The 17,843-nt window shown below is 41.6% G+C and overlaps 1 protein-coding gene across 2 annotated transcripts in view; it reads left to right on the forward strand.

The window, feature by feature from the left end:
* The first annotated feature begins 994 nt into the window (after nucleotides 1–994).
* The window catches only part of SLC5A1 (solute carrier family 5 (sodium/glucose cotransporter), member 1), a 37,800-nt gene continuing 20,951 nt past the window's right edge, over nucleotides 995–17,843 (forward strand). For both annotated transcript variants that reach the window (XM_012730899.1, XM_012730898.1), the window contains exons 1-3: nucleotides 995–1,081; nucleotides 1,673–1,732; nucleotides 2,840–2,944. In XM_012730899.1, coding sequence (XP_012586353.1) covers nucleotides 2,849–2,944 — 96 coding nt within the window. In that variant the 5' untranslated portion in view covers nucleotides 995–1,081; nucleotides 1,673–1,732; nucleotides 2,840–2,848. The remainder of the gene's footprint in view (nucleotides 1,082–1,672; nucleotides 1,733–2,839; nucleotides 2,945–17,843) is intronic.

Genomic DNA, 17,843 nt, shown 5'->3' on the forward strand with positions numbered 1-17,843 from the left:
TTCAACCTGTAGTTAGATACATAGGTATCCTTGAAATATTAGTGTTTTATGCATGTGTCTATGGGGAATCTGGAACTTTTAAAACTATAAAAATACTATGTTGATTTAGAGATTATGATTTATTCATAGTATTTCTTTTTACCTAGGAGCACATGAAATTATAGAATTTAGTAACTCTGAATTACTTGGAAATCCACCCCTTACTGCCTTTGCAAGTGTGGGAACTGAAACCTACAAACTTCCCTTTAAGTGATAGCTTTCCACACATCTGTCTATAATTACTAACAACCTGCATTGGTCAAGGTCCTGGAGTGCTGGAGAACACAGAGGTGAATGTTTTAGACCCTTCTCTTGGGCCGCTAAGCTCTTGGGAGAGCTCTGGAGAGAGGCTGAGAACTGTGGGGCTTCTCACATCTTTATTATCGGGCATTGGGCTCACAAAGGACTCAAAGATGACCAGATTTGAGGATTTTCCCACCACCCCTTCCCAAAGTTCTCTATTTCATGCTCACGCTTACCAAGTTCCTACTTCTGAACCTGTGCTCCTGACAGACTCCAGTACTCAAGTTCCTGGCCTGCTCTTTCTTGTCCTGACTTGTCTCCTCTCTTTGACCCACCCTGAGTGTCCTGATCAAGTATGTAGTCCTCATCTGACTTTATGCTTTTTAAAAAGGCGCTCACAGTCCTTTACGATACACCTTTAGGCCCCCTCCCCTCTTGTCCTGACCCCCCCCCACCTTTACCCTCTAGTAGCCTCAATTCTACAGTTATATTTCTAGGGTTTGTTTTATCAGTTTCATTGTTTTGATTCTCTCTGTTAACTTATAAGTGAAATTATTGGATATGTAGCTTTCTGCTTCTAACTTAATTCTCTACTATAATCCAATCCAGCTCCATCTATATTGTCTTAAATGGCAAGATTTCATCTGTTTTTACAGCTGAGTAGTATTCCATCATTTGACTTTATCTTTTCCAGATTGGAGCCTCCCTCTTTGCCAGTAACATCGGAAGTGGCCACTTTGTGGGATTGGCAGGGACTGGAGCAGCTGCAGGCATCGCCACTGGGGGTTTTGAGTGGAACGTGAGTAACATCAGAAACAGCCATGAAGCTGGAAGGAAATTTAACATCAGTCAGTTCAATCTATGCTCAGAGATGTCCCAAGTGTTAGGTAACCTCTCGGGGCCACCCTGAGATGAACTTGGAGGATGGGCACCATTTCAGGAGCCCCAAGCTCTGCTCCCTTTTCATGAGCGTAACAGAAGAGAACTACTGACATGATGGCAATAGCGTTTACTTTTTATCTTAAAAAAAAAAAAACAACTCTCTGTGTCCTTTTAGGCATATTGGAGATTTGAAAATGCTTACCAGATTTCAGTTGTTATTGTTTAACAAAAGATATCTCAATGGTACTTTACTTCTCATGAATCAGGGAAGAGGCAAAAGGAGCTCTAATGTCAGTGGGCAGCCTGGGCTTCCTTTCACTGCTGCCCCATTGCTGTTCCCATGGGCCAAGCAGCAACAGCCTCATCCAGTCTCTGATGGCCACAAGGGAGAAGTCCTCAGAGCCCAAAGATTAAAGTCTAGGTGATTATTTTGCAGCACTGGGTTCGTTAGGGAGCAGAATAGGCTAACTTTCTTTCTAATTTGATTCTGTCTTTTCTTTGGTTTCAGGCCCTGGTTTTGGTGGTTGTGCTTGGTTGGGTGTTTGTTCCAATTTACATTAAAGCTGGAGTAAGTAGCTGCTGTTATTTCACTTCCTGATGGCAGATATATATGTAAGCTTAACCCTCCTAGAAGGCAGAGGAGACCTTCTGGGACAAATAGTGGAGAAAATCTGTATCTTGACTTCCAGGTTATAAAGTTCCTGACTGCTCTCAGGGGCATCAAGCAGGTCCACTCAGCCATGGCTTCTGCCTCTGGGAAGCCCTCCTAAGTGACCTCACTCTCTTCACTGCCCTCTGAAGCATCAATTCCCCTCACTTGGGTGTGCTTATAAGGACATACCAGGTATTTGTTCATGATATAGAACTAATTGCCTCTGCCTCTGGAAAGGAAGAAACATGAGAAGAATAATTATATTTTCCTTTTATTTACATACACAAATAGCTTTAGTTGCTGAGCATGAAGCTGGTATTGAACTATGAAATGCATGCTTGGTCTCTGGGCTGAATGTCTGACATTTTACTTAAAACAGCTTTGGTATCATTTGCTCAGTGAAATATAATGAGCACCTACCACATGTAAGTCTACCCATTAGTTACTGAAAACAGTATGGAAGAAATACAGAGCAAAATGCATTTTCTGGAGGCTCATAGACAATTGGTGACACATATCTCATCCCAGGAATCAGAAGGCTTGAGGGTGAGGGTATGAGATAGAAGTATGGTTGGCATTTGCAGAGAGAAACTGGGACAACAGCTGAGCAGGTCTGCAACCACAATCCTTGGCAAGGTCTGGGCATGGGGCAGGTTGAAGCATACATCCAGCCTGGTCATCTTGGTTGGTGCTCTGAAAAGATGCACGATTGTGATGATGATGTCTTCACAGAAGGTGCTTTGTATAGAAATTAATGCTTTATTTAGGAGTTAAAGGGGCAAAGATCTGCTTGTTCAGTCTACACATCATGTGTTCTTTGACAAGTTTTCATGGGTCTTCTGAGTGCTGGGACAATACAGTTAGAGCCTGTGGAGTGAGCTAAGCGAATGGCTGAAGACCAGAGCGGGGTGGGAGGCATGTGGCTACCTTGCAGACTGACACAGGAGTGGCTGCCCCTGCTCTGCTTGCTCTGGACCTTCTGGTCACTCTTGCAAGTGATAACCTCCCTTCCATCCAATGCAGGTGGTGACAATGCCCGAGTACCTGCGGAAGCGATTTGGAGGCAAGCGGATCCAGTGCTACCTCTCCGTTCTCTCCTTGTTGCTCTACATTTTCACCAAGATCTCGGTGAGTCCATGGCCCTGGACACTGGCTAACTCCAAACCTACCACTGTTGCTCCTTAGCATGTACTGCCTGCCAAAGAGACAGGACTGTATGTTCCTACCACCTGGGTCCTTAGGCATTTTTGCTCCTTCGGGTAAAGTCCTATTTCACACATCAAGTCCTGTTTCACACACATAAAACTCCTTCTCCTTTGCCATAGGAAAGACTGAAAACACGAGTTCATGGAGGTTTAACTTGAGGCATTATTGATACATAAGAATGTATTAGTTTCAGGTGTACAGTAAAATAATTAGCTATTTGGAAATATTGTGAAATCACCACAATAAATAGATAACAGCCACCACTAGAAATAGACACAAATTTTTCACTTTTGTGTGATGTGAATTTTTTTTAAAGATTTATTTATTTATGCATACAGAACTGGGGTACAGGGCAGATATGCAGAAGGTGAGAAGATTCACCAGAGACAGAGTGGGGAGCAGAACAGGCAGATTGACGAAGTACACTGCTGAGGGGAGCAGTGGGCGGGTCAGGAGAGGTCTGCCGCGCCACGTGGTCACCTCTGGGACAGGCGGGAATTGAACTCATGAGGAAGTGGCTTTAGCTTCTTAGTGCTGTGCTTTAACCCGCTGCGCCATCAGGGAGGGCTGTTATGAGAATTTTTAAGACCTACTCTCAGAAATTTTTAAATGGACATTACAGTGTCATTAAATATAGTCACCATGCTGTACATTTTACCTGCATGACTTATTTTATAAGTGGTAGTTTATACCTTTTGAACCTCTTTACCCACTTCAGCTACCTCTTGCCTTGTGCAGCTGACAACCTCTAATCTCTGTATCTACATGCTTTCTTGTTTATAGACTCCACATGTAATTATTATTACATAGTATTTGTCTTTTCCTGTCTGCTACTTCTTTTAACATAATGCTTCAAGTTCCATCCATGATATCTCAAATGGCAGGATTTTCTACTGTTTTATCACTGAATAATATTCCATTGTATACACACACACATATATACACACCACGTTTTCTTTATCCACTCACCCATGATGGGAGATTGTGATTGCTTTCATATCTTGGTGATTATGTGTATTGCTGCAATGAACCCATGTCGTAGATATCTTTTTGAATTAGTGTTTTAGTTTTTATCAAATAAATAATTAGAAATGGGGGCCTTCCTGGTGGCACAGGGATTAAAATCTCAGACTATCAATCTATCAGCACCACTGCAATGTGAGTTGGATCCCCAGCCAAGGAGCTACACACATGGTACAGGAGCTGATCTCTCCTCTGCAGTATATTTCAGTAGGTCCACCTGTTTTGCTCCCCACTCTGTCTCAAGTGAATCATCTCACCCCCCTGCACCTCTGGCCTACACCCCGGTTCTTGTATGCATAAATACATAAAATAACTCTTTAATAAATAAATAATCAGAAGTTGAATAGCCTACTCAGATGGGAATTTTGTTTTCACTTTTTGAGGACTCTGTACAATTTTCATAGTCGTTATACCAACTCACATTCCCACCATTAATGCACAAGGGTTCCCCTTTTCCCACATCCTTGTAAACACTTGTTGTTGCTTATCCTTTTGATAATAGCCATCCTGAGCCTCCTTGGTGGCACAAGGGGCTTAGGTCTCAGCACTGTGACATTATTGGCAGCATGAGTTTGATTCCTTGCTAGGGAGCTGACCCACATGGTGCAGCAGACCTCTCCTGACCTGTTCACTGCTCCTCTTAGCAGTATACTTTGTTGATCTTCCTGTTCTGCTCCCCACTCTGTCTCTGCTCACCCACCCTGCACCTCTGGCTTATACCCCAGCTGTTGTACGCATAAGTAAACAAATCTTGAAAAAAATAGCCATTTTGGCAGTTATAAGATGATTTCTTATTGTGGTTTTGATTTGCATTTTGCTAGTGATAAGTGATGTTCAGCGTCTTTTCATGTACCTGTTGGCCACCTGCATATCTTCTTTGGAAAATGACCCAGTCAGATGTTTTTATCCACTTTTTGCTTATTGGGTTATAAGAGCTCATTTTATACTGGATATTAATCCTTTCTAGATATATGATTTGAAAATATTTTCTCCCACTTGGTAGAAACATTTCATTTTGGTAGTAGTTTCCTTTGTTGTTTCAAACTTTTTAGTTTGATGTAATCTCGTTTGTCTATTTTTTTCAAGTGAAATACAAAAAAAAAAAAATCATAGCCAAAACCAATACTAAGGAGTTTGCCACCTATGTTTTGTTTGAGGAGTTTTATGGTTACAGGTCTTATGTTCTAATCCATTTTGAGTTAATTTTTGTGGATGGTGGTTCAATTTTTTTTTTTTTTGTAGGTGAGTGTTTTTTTCTCAACACCATTTATTGAAGAAACACCTCTCTTCATTATACCTTTTTTGGCTCCTCTCTTATAAATTAATCAGCCATATATACCTGGGTTTATTTCTGGGTCCTTTCTTTTCCGTTGATCTATGATGTGCACTTTTATGAAAATACCAATCTGTTTTAATTCTAATTCTTTGTAATATGATTTGAAATCAGAAAGCATGATTCCTCTTACTTTGGTCTTTTTTGTCAAGACTGTTTTGGTTATTTGAGGCTTCTGTGGTTCCATACAAATTTTAGGATTGTTCTATTTCTATGGTAAATGTCATTGGAATTTTGATAGGGATTGCACTGAATCTGTAGATCACTTTAGGTAAAATGACCATCTTAACAAGGTTAATTCTTCCAATCTGTAAACTTGGAATATTTTTCCTCTTGAGAGGTCTGCTGTGTCATGTGGGTCAGCTCCCTGGCTGGGGATTAAACTCATGCTGCAGGGGTTGCAGCTTGATAGTGCTGAGACTTAACTCCCATTTAATCCTGGTGCTTGAACACTTTGATATGTGATTGAATCTGGTTTGCTAATATTTTATTGGGGATATTTGCATCAATGTTCATAATGGCCTACAATATTTTTTCTTATCTGGTTTTGGTGTCAGGGTAATGCTAGCCTGATGAAATGAATAGACTCCTTTTCCTGTTTTGTTTTTGGAAGTCTTTGAGAATGATAGGTGTTAATTAATTCTTCTCTGAATGTTTGACAGAATTTATCAGTTGAAGCCATCTGGCCCTGGATTTTTGTTTCATTAGTATCAAGATACTTTCTGATATCCATGTTGACCCAATGTTTATTCAGTAAGTGAAAACTGTTCTTAACTGAAAATTGAAAAATTTTCTATTCAGTTAAGGATATCGAAGGATTGATCCAAATTTAGACACAGGTGTATAACTTGTGTCCTCTCAGGGTCAGAACATGGCTGTGGGTGACATTTCTGATGTACTTAAGCATGAGAAGTCAGTATTAACACTTAAAGGAAACGTAGAGATTTTTTTCCTCTTCTACAACAAGCATGGAAATGAAAATACATACTTGCTCTGCTCCTAAAATCAAGAGTAGAACCCAGAGCACCAGTCCTAGCTTGTTGTCCTTTTCATGCAGTTATTGGTTAAGCTGGAATTAGTTCCCTTGGGGTTTTTAGTCACTAACCCTCCAGGGGACTTTTACTGCCTCTAAACCCAGTCATGAGGGCTACTCCCAGATCATTTAAACTTTCTCCCTGCCAGCCTGGAGCTTCCGGTCCCAATTGGCAGAGATGAGATTCTCTAGGATAGATTATATCCGGGGTATACATGAGAGCTCTTGCTTGATCCACAAAAGCAAGTGTTACAATTCTTTCACTTTTCCTTCAAAGTGTATAAATCCAATGACTGGATTAAAAAGATGTGGTACATACATACAATGGAATATTACTCAGCAACCAAAAAGAGAAAAAAAAAAGAAACACATGCCTTTTGCAGTAACATCGATGGAGCTGGAAAAGATCATGCCTAGTGAAATAAACCATAAAGAAAAGGAAAAATACCAGACGGTTTCTCTCATAGCAGGAATATAACGGACCAGGCGAGAAACTAATGATAATGATGAGCAGCTATATACCAGAGACATTTTGTGGGGGTGGAGTGGGGAGTGGGATCAAAAGCAGTGGGGGGAGAGAAATGCACTGCACTATGGTGATGGCACAGGGTGATTTGGTGATGGGAAGCCCACGGGGATTGCAACTGAGGTGGAAAAATACACAAAATAATGGAAAAATAAACTATTATATAAAAAAAAGTGTGCAAATGCAAAAAATGGTGGGAAAAGCAAAGTTTGCTGGAGGTTTTGTCTGGCACTTTCCTACCACCAAGGTGATTGTCTGATAAAGTATGACAAAAATTAAAGAAACACTGGGAGAAAAATAGGGAAGAAGGAAAATGTGAATTATGAGGAATAAGAAAACGAAAATAGGACCTTGGTAAGAAAAAGCTACTTAGGAGAATAATTGGAGGGAGCTTGGGGTTCTGGAGTCCTGGTTTGTTCCACTGCAAATAGATTTTTCTTTTCTTCTCTTTTTTCATTTAAAGCTGAGGGAACAATATCAAATAACATTTGGACAAATGTCTGGAAAATTTCAAACATACACAGACAGAAATTGAATAATATAGTAAACATTGAGGACCTAATACCTACCACTTGGTTTTAACAGTGATTTACCATCTGCCATTCTTGGTTCCTTTCTCACTCCCACCCATTTGTATATTAAATCCTATTCCAAATATAGTGTCATTTCATTGTAAGTTCTCCTGAATACCCCTTTGAAGTTTTTTTTTTTTTAATTACAAAAGTTTATTTTTACATCATTTTGTACATTTTTTTCTCCATCTCAATTGTAATCCCCGCGGGTTTCCCATCCCTCCTTTGAAGTTTTTAAAGTTTAATCACATTCCCACTATCCCACCCAGCAAAATTCATAGTAATTTCTTTTTCTTAATTATTTTTAAAATTTTTATTTATTTATGTATACAAGAGCTGGGGTATAGGGCAGAGGTGTGGGAAGTGAGAGAATTCACCAGAGACAGCATAAGAAACAGAACAGGCAGACCTACTGAAATACACTGATGAAGGGAACAGCAGGTGGGACAAGAGAGGTCTGCTGTGCCATGTGGATCAGCTCCCTGGCTGGGATCAAACTCAGCCCTCAGTGGCTGTCAATAGCTTGATGGTGCTGAGAATTTAAACCCTACACCACCAGGAGACCCCTATAGTAATTTCTTTATTTAAGTATTTAAGTACAGTCTGGTCCATAACTAAATTTCCTGATTATCTAAAGAATGTCATCTTACAGTTGGTTTGTTTGAATCAAGACTTAACTGAAGTCTACATATGGCATTTGTAAATACTTTCTTTCAAGGAGATATGTGTATGTATTTTCAGCCTACCACAGTTGTGTAAGAGGTGGGGTAGGGTCCCAGTCTACATGCTTGTACTTTTCTCTTTAAACTTTTTTCTTTTGGCCCTCCCTGGTGGCATAACAGGTTAAAGCTCAGCACTGCAAGCTAGTTGCAGCAGCTTCAGTGAGAGTTTGGTCCCCGGCCCTGGAGGTGACCCACATGGCACGGCAGACCTCTCCTGACCGGCCTGCTGCTCCCCTCAGCAGTGTACTTTGTTGATCTGCCTGTTCTGCTCCCCACTCTGTCTCTCGTGAATTCTCTCACCACCCCTGAACCTCTGGCTTGTACCCCAGTTCTGTATGCATAAATAGTAAATCTTAAAAAAAAAAAAAACAACTTTTCTTTTTGGTTGAGTTGAAAGAATTTGTTTTATATTCTAGAACTCGCCCCTTATCAGATACAAATTTGTATTTGAAAATATTTTCTCCCGTTGTGTAGGTGGTCTTTTCATTTCTTGATACTGTCCTTTGATGCACACAAGTTCTGTTGTGGTGGTTGCTTATGCTTTTGGTGTCAGTCTTAAGACTCCACAGCCAAGAATCAGCTTTTAAAGGCTTACCCCATATTTATTTTTTTAAGATTTTGTGTCTTATTTAGGCCTTTGATCCATCTTTAGGTAATTTTTGTATGGGATGTGGGGAGGGCCCCAACTTCATCCTTTTGCATGTGATGGTCCACCTTTCCCAGCATCACTTATGGACGAGACTACCATTTCCCCATTGAATGGTCTGGTACATATGTTTTACCACAACTCACTGAAAACATGTTTGTTTGTTTGTTTTTGATAGTGTTACAGGGTAGCCCAGAGTGGACTTGGGCTGCCTGTCTGTGGGGCCTCACCCACCCACTCAAAATATAATTTTCTGCAGGAACACACAAAAAGGGTAATGGGTTTATTTACAAAAAGGGGAAAGGAAAAGGAAATAACCCAGGGAAAGAGAGAGGGATACAAAGTAGCTGGAATACTTTACCAGCCGAGCTAACTTGGAGCTCTAGTCTCAAACTAAGGCTGCTAGCCCCAGTCACACAGTCTGAGAGCAGTTGCTCTAGAGAGAGAGAACCCTTACCTCTCCAGAGTCACAGTTGGAAAACTGCTCCCTATTTATTCCCCAAAGTTCCAAAATGCTTGCTTAGCTCTGCCCTTAGGTCCTCACAGTTCTCTCCTTGGTACTGCTGAGAGTTGTAGTTTTCCAATCACTGGAGTAGGGGGTGAAATCCAGAAAGCTGGAGTAGTGGTGGAGTCCACCAGACTCTGCAGAGTTCTTTTAGGACATCCTTCCCCTTAACAATTGGACCTATAAGACTTTGTCTTAGACTTGGAACTGATTTCCAAGATTACAACTCCCTCATTGCCCAGATTCCTGACTTAAATTCCTGCTGCCCTGATTGGTGCCTTAGTGCCTCTCCTGCCAAAGTGATGATTTCAGCACCTTCATTTTCTCCTCCCTTCCTTCAGGCTTAGTTTTTAGTAACAAGATGAAAATCTTGCACTTTTTTTGTCCTATTTTATGTGCAATGGGTATGCAGGAGCTGGCTGAGAAGTGCTGAGGGTGGAGAGGTTTCTTAGAAAGTGAAGGGCAGATATAAGAGGAGAAACAGTGATGTAAGCTAAGAGGGCAGGAAGTCACCTGGAACTGTTGAAAGGTTGTTAAGGGAGATGCTCCTTTAGCTTGTGAGGCAGCCCCTCCTAATGAGCACGTAGATTTCCTTTCCCAGAAGCAAGCTTTTCAAAGTCCATAGTGCAAATGGGTGAAATTCTGTTGGCTGCAATTGCCATGGAAAGAACACTCTTTGCCCTCAGAGCTGGCATAGAAATAGTCGCATAAATAAGTGCCCAGCCTCTATCCCTGCCTTCCCAATCATCTCAACTATTGTTCAAGTTTCTGATTAAACATCCTTAGACTTGGAGCACCCAGGTAACTGAGGGAAAGCCTCCTTCAGCTCAGATCCTGCGTTTAGCTATTTCTGAATTTTGCTACCAAATACTTGCCGTATGACTTCTTACTGGAAGCCTTGGCCAATGTCCTACTTGCTCCACCTGCTGCCCAAAGCCAGTGATCTCTTGAGTAATGCACAAGAAGCAAGGTAACTACCTTTCATTTAGTGCCAATATCTTTGTTTACTCCCTTGAAGGGCCTTTACTTACCCCATTTCTACCTCTCATAAGAGTACTCCATAGTCCTGTTACAGGGTAGCCCAGAGCGGACTTGGGTTGCCTGTCTATGGGCCCTCACCCACGCGCTCAAAATGTAATTTTCTGCAGACACACACAAAAAGGGTAATGGGTTTTGAAAGGAAAAGGATGGACACCGTGAGTCTGTTCACCAGGAAAGTCCCTGTCTTTATTTTCAGCATCAAGCTTATATACATGAAAAGGGGATTACTGTAACAAAGGGGGCTGTCGTGGCCTGCGCCCAGTGGCCAGGCCCCGGCTAGTGGATGGGAAGTATCAAAATTATTTACAAAAGAACCTATAATGCTGGAGGTTTTGGGTCTGTGCCCATGTACGGGGAAGGAGACAGCCAGAACCTAGTCAAGGTCACGGGCGCTTCCTTATCAGCCTGAGGCCCAGAATTGCTAACCAAGCTAAGCTGCTAAGCCAAACTGCTTTCCTTCAGGTTTATTATTTTAAAAAAACAAGGGAGGGGGCGTGGGGAAGGAAACAACCTAAAGAAAGAGAGAGGGAAACAACTTGGAGCTCTAGTCCCAAACTAAGGCTGCTAGCCCCAGTCACACGGTCTGAGAGCAGTTGCTCCAGAGAGAGAGAACCATCTCTCCAGAGCGACAGTTGGAAACTCCTCACTATTTATCCTCCAAAGTTCCAGAATGCCTGCTTAGCTCCGCCCTTGGGTACTCACAGTTCTCTTCTTGGTACTGCTGGGAGTTGTAGTTTTCCAATCACTGGAGTAGGGGGTGGAATCCAGAAAGCTGGAGTAGGGGTGGAGTCCACAAGACTCTGCAGAATTCTTTTAGGACATCCTTCCCCATAACAGGCAGAGGGGATGGGCAAGAAAAGGTCAGATTGTCAGTGCTCTGCCTTTATAAATGTGTCTGACTTCAGGTTTTCCCATGGGCCATAGAGCATGAAATCTTTAAAACAATTGCACTGACATCAAAATCACTTTCTAGAAACTCACATTAAAGTACACATGAGTTAGGGGTTCATGCAAAAAAGAAAAGAATTACAGGTTAGCAAAATAAGACAGTCAGGAATTTATCTTGTACACAGTCTATCTTAATTGTGTTTGAGGGCTCTCCCTGATGGCACAATGGGTTAAAGCACTGCACTATGAAGCTCTCAGAAGCCACTGCACTGTGAGTTCAATCCCCAGCCAGGGAGCTGACCCACAGGGCACAGCAGACCTCTCTGTCTGGCCCACTGCCCCCTTTAGCAGTGTATTTCAGTAGATCTGCCTGTTCTGTTCCCCACTCTGTCTCTGGTGAATCCTCTCACCCACAACACCTCTGGCCTGTACCTCAGTTATGTAAGCATAAATAAATAAATCTTTTTTAAAAAATTGTGTTTGAGTATGTAGGTGTGTGGCTAAGAAGAACAGTGACTCTGTAAGATCTGTTTGCACAGGGAACAACCAGGGACCTGCCAAAAATCTGGCAGTCCAGTGGGTATATAGTTGATGGGAGCGAAAAAAAGAAAATGCATTTCAGTGCAGGGCTGGGAGACAAGTCAGGCCACTGGCCAGTGATGGTGTGGAGTCTTGACGTTGGTTGCCATCTGTGGTCATGCCTGGCCTGTAGGACCCAGAATTGATGATTTTTCTCAATTTCCTCATCTTTCCCCCACACCAGCACCCTGCCTTGTCAAATTCTGAGAGGTATTTGTTCTGTAAAATTTCCTGCCTAGCTTATCCAAATGTGCCAGTCACTTGAGATAAAGCCTCAGACTATGAATTACTCATAATAATCAAGTAACCATATTCATGTTTCCTGGCACTGTGATGGTAGATTATGACTGCAATAAACTTTTATTACTCCACTATCTATTTTGCATCCTTGAGTGAGAATAGAGCTTTGATTTTTTTAACTTAAGATATGAATGCTCATCACTTGGTCCATTCTCTTTCATGAATGGAAGGAGAAATTTGAGTAATGGGGCTCTCCATTTCACATGTCATCGCCAGGCATTTGCCAGGGATGCTGTATTGGGTATTCAAATAGGATCAGAATGGGCAGCAAACACACACAGGATCTGGAACTATCAGAGCTGAGATAAAACAACCTGCCTAAGATCTGCAGTCAGGGTCAGTCACCCTTAGATGTTTCCCAGGTGGCCCTGTTTTTATTGTTGTTGCTGTTCTTCCTCATTAATCCCATGAATGTTGTTCAACCAAACTTTCCAAGTGAAAGGAGCAAATCTCTTGGACTGAATCCAGTTTCCAATCTGTTTTTGTAAAATACGGTTTTATCAGAACACGGCCATGCCCATGTGTGCTGGGTTGTCCTTGGCTGCTTCAACAGCAGAGACTGAGTAGGTTGAACGGAGACTGTATGTGCTGTTATCGCCTTATTTCTCTTTTTGTTTGTTTGTGTGTGTGTGTTTTTAGCAGAAAGTTTGCTGTTCCCTGGTCTAGAAGGTGATTCATTTTCCATTTCACTTTAAGTTGTTTTTGCTCCATGTCATTGGAGAAATTTACTTACTTTGAAACTTCTTTTCTTTTTAAAATTAGGAACTAAGGGTAGTTTCAAGAAGCAGTGGTTTGGGAGTAGCTGTGAAATGGGCTCATAGGATTACAGGACAATTCTTTTCTATCAAAGCTGTGATCTGGGATACAATAAATACATCTATAAACTAAAAAGTAATGACATGCTACAAGCACACAGAGAATAATATAGCAAATACCACCAACTACATTCTAAGGTAATGTCAACAGTTTTATTATTTTTAAAAAAGGAAATAAAACACTACAGCTGTAACTGAAGGCTTACTAGCACCTTCTTGACCCCAACGTCCTTCCTCCTTGAAAGATTAATACAGTCTTGAACTTGAACTATACTTTCTGGTCTACATTTTCATATTTTTCCTACACATCTTTACATAGCCATAAAGAATATAGTGTATCAGTTTCTGCTCCCTGCCCTCAACTTTGAACATATAAGAAGAATGTAACAGTGGGATTTAAGAAAATCTGGAGAGGAAAGGCACCCATTTCTAGGTACAGACAATATTACATGAATTCATTTACTCAGTTACAGTCAGAACATGCCTATTATTTTGTTGTCTTTCTCTCCTGCTTAGCATCACAGTGTACACATTCCCCCATGATTCCAACCTCATAAGTATTGTTTTTAGGGTCTGTGGATCATAATTGTTGATATAATATTTGACACACCACTTAAAAGCCCTCTGGTGGATAAAAATATGATGGCCTTTGGGCCAGTGATGGAAGTGGGAACATTTATTTTTCAGTATATAACTTTCTGTGGTACTGTTCCTTAACCATATATAAAAACTCTGTAATTTTATTTTTTAATTAAAAGATTTATTTACTTATGCATACAGAACTGGGGTACAGGCCAGAGGTGCAGGGGTGGTGAGAAGCTTCACCAGAGACAGAGTGGGGAGCAGAACCGGCAGATCACCAACATACACCTCTGAGGGGAGCAGCGGGTGAGACAGGAGAGGTCTGCTGTGCTGTGTGGGTCTCCTCCCTGGTCAGGGGTAGAACTCGTGCTGAAGCAGTCATGGCTAGCTTCATAATTCTGAGCCACTAGGGAGGGCCCTAAAGCTCTATAATTTTAAAAATGAAAAAAGCTCTTATGTTGGAAAAACAACTTGCTTTCTGCAGAAAATATTTGGGAAAGGAGAACCCTTCCTTATCTTTCAGTGTTGTGGGAAGGTCCTTGGAGTTGGAGGCAGAAACCCCAGATTTTAACTCTTCTAGCAAGTCACTGACTTTGTTTTTATGCAAAGTCAATTTGCCAATTGTGAGGATCAAAAAATGAATGTAGTCTGAGAGTGCTTGGTACACTGTAAAGTCCCTGAGTAGGGAGAAAAAAATACTCTAGTGAAGCAGGAGGAAGTTGGGGCACCTATGGGATCCAAAGACATTAGTGTCAGAGCACTTGGGCTAACAGGAGCTCAGCTAGTTTCCCAGACACTCCTTTTGGGGTTCCAAATGCAGAGAAAGAATTTATTCTTGAAGTTAGGAGTGACTCATGGGAAGAAGAAATTCTCCTAGGTTTCTTTGATTAATGAGAGTTTTCTTAGAGTTCTTCATCTGCCTTACTAGCTGGAAGTAATATAAAATATGATTTTTATTAGCCCAACCCACCTTGTAAATCTTTATAGATTTTGCACATAGCATTATATAAAGAGTAATGCCTTATTTATTTGTGATTAAATACAGCCTGGCAAATATTAATAAGGATATCATATGCGATATGTTGTTATCAAGCATTACAAATGAACTACTCCAGAAAATAAGCCAACTCGGCATTTTTAAGGAGGGAACAGCCTTGGAATCTTTTTATAGCTCATTCACATTTATTAGCTAATCACCAAATCAAGTGTGCATATTTAACATTTCGTTGTTATCAGCGAATGATCCCTTTTGATTGTAATATCTTTATGTGGTGAAGTAGAGGCAGAGAAGGGGAGGGAGCAGCAATTGTGACAGCTCAAGTGACCACCGTGCAGCATCAGGAAAGTATGGCTTGTGGGGGTGGAGGTGGGGAGGGTCAATAGCTTTTCAATAGCTTTATTCAAGACATTGCATTTGCCTTTTACAATGCAGTGCTTAGAACAGGAAACCTTACTTTCTTTCCCATGCACATGTTCCATAGTCAAGTATCAAGAAGGCCCAGTTATTACTATATAGCCACTCAGTTTTCACTGCTATGGAATTGGCTACAAGTTTACATCCCTTAATATTTTGCGTGGGCCACTGCTAAATTCTTGCCCATGTTAATTTAATTAAACTCCTTAGTTGTGGCCCCAGAGGAGGTCCCAGCAGATGATGGAGCTCCATCAGCATGGAAACCCCCAGGTATTCCTCTTCCCATGACACCTGCATTCTGGCACAGCTTGGTAATGATAGGGTTGCAGACTTTTTCCAGGTCTTTCTGTTGATGTTCAAATTTTCTTCCCTGCTGTCTGGTTCTTAGCAAGCCAGATTTCATTACACTTGTCAAGAATCTTCTGTTTGTCTTCATATTGACCTTGCCTTGAAGTTTCTTGACACTTGGGCCCACCTGCATTAACTACCAGAAAAAGCCAGTGCTCCATTTCAGGGGCACAGGGGTTAAGTTCCAGAGTTATCAAGCTATTGCCAGCCACTGTGGCCTGAGTTCCATCCCAGCCAGGAGCTGACCTACAAGGCACAGCAGACCTCTCCTCTTGCCCACTGCTCCCCTCGGCGGTGTATTTCAGTACATCCACCTGTTCTGCTCCCTACTTTGTCCCTGGTGAATCTACTTACCCTCTACCACACCTCTGGTCTACACGCCAGTTCTTGTATGCATAAATTTTTTAAAAAAGCCAGTGCTTCATTTCAGATTGGAAAACACCATCATCAAATCTACACCCAATAAAGCATTTGATATTAAAACTGGGTTGGTGGGCTTCATTGCAACTTGATTCTTTGCAGCATCACCAATCATTCGCTCTGTAGTAGTAAAGGCGATATAGATTGGGGTGGTTTGGTTTCCCTGATCCCTGGCAATTATTTCTAATATTACCTGCTGGAAGACATCTACACAGGAGTTGGTGGTACCAAGATCAATGCCACCAGCTAGTCTCTTAGACAGGGTTGCTGTGTATAGGGCTGGCCCAGCTTGCAAAGAAAACAGCAATCTGCAGAGTTGCTGCCATGTTCAGTGAGACCCAGGAATGGCCATTTCACCCTTAGCAAGGTTACCATGTTACGGAGGTGGGACTCTTTTTTCCTGTCCCTTCAGAAAGACCAGGACTGGGAGGAGAATGATTTTCTTGGCTACAAAACTTTCCTATTCTAGTCACTGAGAATCACAAGCCTCGGGAATCAGAGCTTCCCACTTTAAAGATCTGAAGACTGAGCTGTAGAGAGGAAAAGGTTTATTATTTGGTCATTCGGGGCTATACTGGCATTGCTGGGGTTAAAACTTAGGTCCTCTGACCACCAGTCCAGGGGAGTGGAGATGGGGTCTAAACTGTACTGGTCCCCACCCTTGGCCCTGCCTATTCTCTACCAGGAGAAGTAATGCTGTAGGTCCCCTGGGAATAGAGAATGTGCAGGGGAGCTAAGGCACAGATCTTCAGTGGGGCATCTTGGGAAACAGGGAGTCATGACTTAGTAGACAAGCTTAGAGTTAGTGTGGAACAAGCTGACTGCAAGCCAATAGTGTCAGCAAATAGGAGATTTAGTTGGCAGGATCCAGAGCCATTGGAGGGTAAAGGGCCTGGAGTAGCAAAGATAAAATAGATAAGAGATTCAGGGGCACGGTTTCCTAAGACTGACGGGGAGGTCCTTTCCATGAACTGAAATGTTTCAGGTTTATACAGTGAAACAGTTCTTGCCGCCCATCTAGGAGAAATCTAGTTCCCTTTACAACTAGAGATTTGAAAATAAAAGATTCTCCACAATCATCCCTTAATACGACACTTCCAGGTAGAATTTTGGAGACCATTCAAATCCATTTTGGGTGGCTCCAGTGCTCTCTATTGGTTTAAATTAGCAACTGCACTTGCCAGCCAGGTAGAAGTTTCTCTGTGGAGCTAAATGAGGTAGGGAGGGGAAAAAAATGCATCAGGGACATAATTGGTAGAAAACCACTTACCAAGCCTGCCTGGTAAGAGCAGAATTAGAACAACGAGGTGCTCTACCAGGCAATAAGATCTTTCAATGTTATGGGAAGGTCACTGGAAGGGAAGTTGTGTGAAATTCTGTGGAAAAGAAACTGCTTCAACATAAACAAAATCAGTTGACTCTTTTTTCAAGAATTACTACATTATTGCAATTAAGTTGTTTTTTTTTTTTTGTAAACACAATACTACCTTTTCCTAGTTTTCCTTTAGAAAACCAGGTCAGGTGCTTTCTTCCTTTAAATTTCAGCTTTTTTGAGGTATAATTGACACTAAGCATTCTAAGTTATTTTAAGTACACATCATGGTGATTTGATATGTGTGTATAGTAAAAGGAGCCCACCCAATCCTTCTAGCTAATGAATTCATCCATTATATATATCTTCTTTTGTGTGTTTGAAACTTGAATTTCTACTTCTTTACCACATTTTAGTAGTACAGTACAGTAACCATGTTTTATATTAGAGCCTCAAACCTTTATCAGCCTCTCCCTATTTCTTTCACTCTGCCCCAACTCCCAACCTCTGACAATTACTTTTCTATTCATTGTTTGTGAGTTTGACTCTTTAAAAAAAAATTATTTTATTTATTCATACAAAAGCTAGGCAGGGAGTGTGAGAGGATTCACCAGAGACAGAGTGGGGAACAGAACAGGCTGATTGAGTGAAAAACACTGCTGAAGGGAGCAGTGGGTGAGACAGGAGAGGTCTTCTGTGCTATGTGGGTCAGCTCCCTGGCCAGGGATCGAACTCATGCTTCAGTGGTTGCCAATAGCTTCA

This window comes from Condylura cristata, unplaced genomic scaffold (genome assembly GCF_000260355.1).
Source record: "Condylura cristata isolate star-nosed mole 26May11 unplaced genomic scaffold, ConCri1.0 scaffold00029, whole genome shotgun sequence".
Taxonomy (NCBI): domain Eukaryota; kingdom Metazoa; phylum Chordata; class Mammalia; order Eulipotyphla; family Talpidae; genus Condylura; species Condylura cristata.